The sequence below is a fragment of the Lemur catta genome, chromosome 12 (assembly GCF_020740605.2).
Source record: "Lemur catta isolate mLemCat1 chromosome 12, mLemCat1.pri, whole genome shotgun sequence".
In the NCBI taxonomy this organism is placed as follows: domain Eukaryota; kingdom Metazoa; phylum Chordata; class Mammalia; order Primates; family Lemuridae; genus Lemur; species Lemur catta.
The window spans coordinates 11,269,014-11,275,860 of NC_059139.1; the positions used below are offsets into that span (position 1 = coordinate 11,269,014).

Genomic DNA, 6,847 nt, shown 5'->3' on the forward strand with positions numbered 1-6,847 from the left:
CTCCCCGCTGGCCAGCAGTGAGATCCTGTTTAAAACAGGCAAGTGCAGACAAGAAGGCAGTGTCTGCAACATGCACAGGAATTAATACCACTAGGCAACTGCTTCATTGGTCTAGCTCTGTGGCTCTCAACTGGGATTGATTTTACTCCCCCGGTTCATTTGGCAATGTCTGCAGACATTTTGGGTTGTCACAGCTTCTGGGGGTAGGAAGCATCTCATGAGGTATGTTGCTCAATGTCCTACAAGGCACAGGACAGCCCCTCACAACAAAGAATTATCTGGCAATGGTACCCAGTTTGAGAAACCCTAGTCTAGCTCTAAGTAGCAGCTGCTAGTCTAGCTCTAAATAGCAGCTGCAAGTTGCAAGTAGCTTCCATTTCCTTATCATTTGGCTGTTCACACATAAAGCTAATACATGCAGCATCTTGTTCGGTACTTCTTTTTACCAACTGTTAGCATTAGTTTTAAATTGTTGTCCAATAAGCAACAAGTCATTGTCCCTAAACCACAATGGGAAAAGTCAGCAAAGAACACTAGGATACTACTTAGTGATAAGGAGGCCCTACAATTTGGCTGTCCTTGGGAATATACATCATTTCGATGCTCACTGCTTCTATTCTAATAGGACATTACAATATTTTCTTCACTGGACAGTTTAACGAAAGGATGCTCTACTATAATATATTACAGAGAGCGAGAGAGGAAAGGGATCTATGTCAGGAGTGTGTCTCCAATTAATACACCAGTTTAGCAAGCCCTGCTTGCTTCCCATTAAAAGTGATAATGTTTAAGGGTGGAACTTTGAAGGCTGATTAGAAATTAATACTGTAATACAAATATGTCACAAAATTAAAAGTATAAAATAAATGAAACTTTCCCAGAAATACCAAAGTCACCAGTGGCAAAGGAAATTGGCTCTGGATTCAACAACAAGCTCTTCAAGAGGATAGAGTAGATTCGCTAACTCATATTATATTAATTACTGAAGTAAAATCCAACAACCAGGTCTCATACTAAACTACGCTATAGTGCAAGAAAAAAAAGGGGGACTTTGAGACTTCAAGTCCAACGGGAACGGGATCCTGAGGTCAGGACGGTGCAACTGCAGCACGTTATCCTGAAGTTCCCCCCACTTGCACTAGGGGGCAGAGTTCTTCCCAAGGGGAGGCCCCGGCCCCCTGCGATGCTCAGACAGCCCTCACGAGGACTGGGACCCCAACAGACTGAATACAAATTCTATGTTTTCATCAGATTTTCAAAGCGACCCAGAACACAAAACCAAAGTTAAGAATTACTGCCCTAGAGGCAGAACCTCAGTTTTCTTGCAGATGCAAGCAATTAAAAACCGGAACACACTGGAGCCCCAGGGTCCTCTACCGTTAGTCAACCTGCAACCCTTGCAAAAAGTTCTGGTGCCTTCTTACAGGCATAAAAACAAAATTCTATGGATTAGAAAATACTAGCGTATCACAATTATATATATATTTTTTTTTAAAAAGAGGAAATATATTTTGATGGATGATTAATTTCTTTCCAGTCTTCCTTCCACAATGAATCTGGATATCACATCTGAAACACCATTCTGAAAAACTGGATATCACTATAACACAAGAATGTATCCATTGCTTTTGCCATTATAAGTAGTTGTCTGAGAATACAGTAAGTGGGCATCCAGAAAGTAGAGTTATTCGAAATATTATATCCCATTAAGTGAGATAAAGCAAGCTGGCTAACACAGGGGCAAACCCTCACTCACCATCTGATTTGCTGGGAGACTCCAAGACTCTTCTGGATTCACAAAACATTCCCTGGCTTTCAACGAAAGTCACATCAGACTCTCTTAGTCAACTAAGTTTACTTTGAGCCACTTCAAACCTCAAACTTAAACAGAATGTATTAAATAAACACAACCAAGAAAGGAAAGGGAGCCAAGAAACCACAGCCACTCTCCATCCCAGGGGGAAAAAAAGCGCTCTCAAGTCAAGTTTCGGGATCCCGCCCTCCAGGACCGTAAAGAGGGCATCAGTTTCATCTTCTAAAATAGCCAGTTTGCCATAAATGAATTTTCTTTCGATTCGAATTCAAAATCTGCCCAGGCCAGTCAGTACAAACACATGGTCTTTTGGTACCACCGTCTGGAATTGCCCCAAGCCCTAAAAGCGCACTTCTGGGCGAGCACAGAACTTAGACCCCGAGGTCCGGCAGGCAGAGACTGATTAAACCCTAGCCTCCTTTTCTCACACTTCATTAAGCCGTCTCCTCTGGAAGTGTTTGAACCCCTGCACAGGAAGCCGGCACGTTTTGCAAAGGAAATACCAGACCAGACCTTTCTTGGAGAAAGGCACGTCCCCATCGAACAGTTTATGGGGCTTCCTACAGCCGTGCAGCCAGGCGGCCAGATGTCCCCGGCCGGGCCCCGGCGCTCACCTGGCGAGGTGCGCCGCGAGGGCTCCCGGGACCAGCCACCCACGCAAGAGGAAACGCACCTCCTACCTCGCCGAGCAAAGTGGGAGCGCGGGACAAAACAAAACCTGCCTCGGCTTACTCATCGGAGACCGGGGGGTGGGGAGGGTTGATTTCAGGCGACTCCCAGAAAGTTGAGCCGTCTCGGGCGTAGGGAAAGGTGCCCCGTGCGCGCGGCGCGGTGGGCACATCCCGCCCCCCCTCCCCGGGCTGGGGACGCCAGGTCGGCCGGGAGCGCACTCACCGCGGGGAAGAAGTTGTCCATCGCTGCAGAGCACCCCCAGCTCGCCGAGTCCGGCTCCCAGCTCGCGGAAGGCAGCGCAGCGGCAGGTCCGGGGAAACCATGCGTGTCACGGCGCGACCCCCCGGAACGCGAGCCCACGGGGCTGTCCCGCTGCCATCGCCCGATCCCTTCTCTTCTTTCTCACCTTTTGTTTGCCCAAACCCTAGTCTCTAACTCATCCGTCCCAACTGCAGCCTTTGTCTCTTCTTCCTCCAAGTTCCTCACTTCTAGGCGAAGCGCTCGCGAGCGCAGAACAGCTGGTGGCACATTCCTGCCCCGCGCTGGGGGAGGGCGGCGGGGGGCTGGCGAGCGCGCCCCCTCCTCTGCGCTCCGGCCGGGGCACTCGGGGCTGGCCGGGGGACAGCCGGCCACAACGCGATCCAGAGTCGCCCTCCCGGTGCGAGCGCCGCCGCGCCGAGCACTCCCGCGCCGCGGCTCAGCCCGCTCTCGCCCGCAGAGACTTGCAGCCCGGCGCCCGGCCCCGCCCCCGCGCCCGGCCCCGCCCCGCCGGGGCCAAGCCACGCCCACTCGCAGCCCCGGTCCCGCCCCTAGGAGCCGAGCCCAGCCCCGCGCGGCCACACCGTCTGGCCCCGCCCGGCCGGCGCTTCCGCCCCCACCTCCACCCAGGCCCCGCCCACTCTGCGGCTCCCACCCGGGCCGGGCTCCCGGACTAGCGGGGGGGGCATGGCGCTGCTCCGCAGGATCTCCCCACCTCCCCACCCAGGCGCACGCGGAGGACTTGACTCTTCCCTCTGTTGATAGAGACTAAATAGTCACTGGAGGGGGGCAGGTTGGGGGCTTCTTTTGTGCCTTTGATGTTTAGCCGACCCTGGCACCGGCTCTACGCGGATCTCGTGAATGCGCCTCGGTGGACGAGCGGTGCCGGGGAAGGAGGCGCGGTCAGCGGGGCTGCCCGGGCCGCGGGGCCAGATCAAAGCCGAAAACGGAGGCGAATCAGAATTTCTGGAAGCTGCCTTCCCGGGTTGAGTTTCTCTCCTGCGGTCAGGTTAAAAGACGTTTGCATAACAGCGGGGAAATGTAGTTTCGTAAACTGGAAGCGGACATGGGCCATAGCACCTTTAAAAACGTGACCCTCTTCCGGAACCTCAAGGAAGCAGAGATGGCAGATGGCGTTGAGATGGATGAATGATCAAACCCCCTGGTACGAGTCTGGTTTCCTCTAGGTCAGTTCTTCCAACTTTATCGTGCACAGGAATCGCCTGGGGATCTCGTTAGACCGCAGACTGGGATTCCGTAGGGTGAACCTTCTATTAATAACAGGCTTCCAGGTTCCCCTCAAATGGAACCTGGCCCAATGCTAAACTAAATAAAGCCTGTCTGTAACAAGTAGAGAAATTAAGAGTAAAGGTTTAGAAACTTTGGTAGCGGTTTAACAATGCCACGTCATCCAAGCACATGATCAGTGGACTCTTTGAACCTAGTATAAACCAGTTTGGGTGTTGTCAGACTCACGTGGTGAATCATACCTGGCACCGCAGCATTTTGGTACCTGGCAGATGAGGAACAAAAATGACTGGTTCTTCACCACAAATGGTTTGAGACGCTCCCTGTGGGGGATTTGCCAACTGCTGCTCAACCTTTAAAACTCAGCTCCGAAATTCACATCTTCCAAGGAGGCCTTCCCAAACATGTCATTCCACTCACCCTATGACAAGCTCCATCTAACCAGTGGGCTATAACATGCCCATTCTTTGGGGTTTATTTCTAAGACTGTCGAGGAAACTTTATCATGTTATAAGAGTCTTTTTCTTGAAGAATAGAAGCCCTTTGAAGGAAGGAACTGTGCTTTAAAATTTGTATTCCCAGACTGTCTCAGAGCATGAATGAATAAATGAATCATCCTGTGTTATTTACATGAAAATTCAAGCATATTTGTAACTTATCCCAATACATCTCCTTGGCATTAATATTGTTGCTCCCACCTCACTTCCCTTTGGAAAGAGTCAAGGTATAAATTAGTTCGTTATATTATGCAACACTACTGTTCTGTTTCACAGGTTTACAACACTTAAGGCTCTCAGCCATTAAAGCTTGTGTCCAAGGTTGCAAGGAAAATGAAGATGGAGTCAGGATAAATACTAACAATCCCAGACACCAACCAAAGTGCTTAGTCAAATGAGTCCGGCTGCCACTTGTGATCAGATACTGGAGCAGAACAATTACAGTCATTATGGTATCAATCTACACACAACATCTCTGCAAGAGAAATTGCCTGGGAGCTTGTTCAAGACAGTGTATGGGTGTGGCCTCATTCCCACCGTCAGCCCTGCCACTGATATATTGGGCAATCTTGCCTTGTCATTTCAAAAGTCTGTTTCCAATATTGGCTCATCAATTGTAACCAATGTACCACACTAATGCCAACATGTTAAAAACACGGGACACTGAGGGTGAGAGATAAAGTGGGTCTATGAGCTCTCTGTATTTTCCACTCAGAATTTGCATTTTAATAAGCAGTTTGAGAATGGCTGTTTCAGGTTATCAGAATTCATCAGCTTTTCTGTATACAGCCATATTCTCAAAAAGGTGTAAAGATAAACTATAGCAGTAAGATTCTACTTGCTGAACAAATGCTAAAGTGCATGTTATTTTAAAGCACTCTAAATAGAGTGTCTAACCCTCAAGTATTTGGGGTTGAATCAGTTGTTAAAAAAAACTATGTTTAAAAAGAAAAAAAAGGACTGTGAAATTTACAAGGATTTTGACAAGATTGGACAGAGAAAGGGAAGTTTTTAAAATCAATAAATTTCTAAGAATATCCACTCTTGTTGCCATTTTTTAGAAGCTAAGTGCTTCCTCTGAGGGAGTCATGCTACCCACAGGACGAAGCAGTTTAGCCTAAAATGGTTAAATCCTGTCCTCTGAGAGTGACAAAGACGCAAGAATGTTAATGCCAGGATGGGTACAGTTCTCTGAGGCAAAGTTCCTTCCCAAATATCCTACTTACTTATCTTTCAGAGATACCAGGCTAATGAAGTGTTCCATTTCCAAAATAAAAAGCTCAAGTTTTCTTATTTAGTGTCATAAATTAATCTATAATTGACAAAATTTTATATTAATATAGATTGGATCATTTCCCCACATTAAGGGAGGGCTATATATGTATATTTATGAGTTAAGTAATATAATCTTCCTCTGTTTTTGTTCTCCACCAACAGTTTGTTTGTTTTTAGTTGAAATGAGTTGTCTAATTTTCTTTGTAGATTCAAATTTAGTTCTTTTGTTGTTGCTGTTATTGCTGCTGCAGCCGTTCCTAATCTTGATGTGTATTTAGGGTGTAGAGCCTTTTCCCTTATCTTTATTTTTATTAAATACTCAGCTCTTAATTGCTCCAGTCACAGTAATGGGTTAATTACTGGTTACAGAAAGGGAAAGTTTTGAAAGTTTCTTTCACACAAATTAGAAGTTAATAACTGACCATTCTAAAATCCTTTCATGCTTAACTAAACAGCAGTCCATCCTTTCTGCTCACTTATAGTCTTAGATGTTTAAAACATCAAAAGTTTTTGCCTTTTTGCTTTTCAGTTTTATAGAGATGGCTTTCACTATGTTGCCCAGACTGATCTCAAACTTCTGGCCTCAAGTGATCGTCCACCTCGGCCTCCCCAAGTGCTGGGATTACAGGCGTGAGCCACCACGCCTGGCCTTGTTTTTGCCTTTTTGAACAAACAAAAATGAAGGGACACTCTTAAATGTTCTTTAAATTTTTAGACAAGTATTTATTTTACTTTTTGTAACTTACAATTCAAAAATCTTCAAAGAGATTTTTTTTCCCCGTGAAACTGAAAACAGTTGTGAATGATTTCTATAGAAAGAATAAATTGGGGGGGAAAAATACCTGAAGTGTTTCACATTGTAATAGAATTAATTAAATACAGACAAATAAGCACAGAAATAAAACAGGGATAAGATACTCAAAGAACTCATTTTGCCAGCAGTCATTTTTCTAAACAAGACAAGCTAAGTCTAGAGTGTAATTCACCTCATCAGAGAACGTTCAATGAGTAGTTAATTCTAACTAAATCCCTGTCCCTTCAAACTACAAGAATGCTTTCTAAAGTGATATCCCACACAGGCATG

At 46.4% G+C, this 6,847-nt stretch overlaps 1 protein-coding gene across 1 annotated transcript in view; it reads right to left on the reverse strand.

The window, feature by feature from the left end:
• MYO10 (myosin X) overlaps positions 1-3,195 on the reverse strand; it is a 205,276-nt gene extending 202,081 nt beyond the window's left edge. The window contains exon 1 of the mRNA XM_045566523.1: positions 2,708-3,195. Within this exon, the coding sequence (XP_045422479.1) occupies positions 2,708-2,728 (21 nt within the window). The 5' untranslated portion in view covers positions 2,729-3,195. The remainder of the gene's footprint in view (positions 1-2,707) is intronic.
• Positions 3,196-6,847: the final 3,652 nt, after the last annotated feature.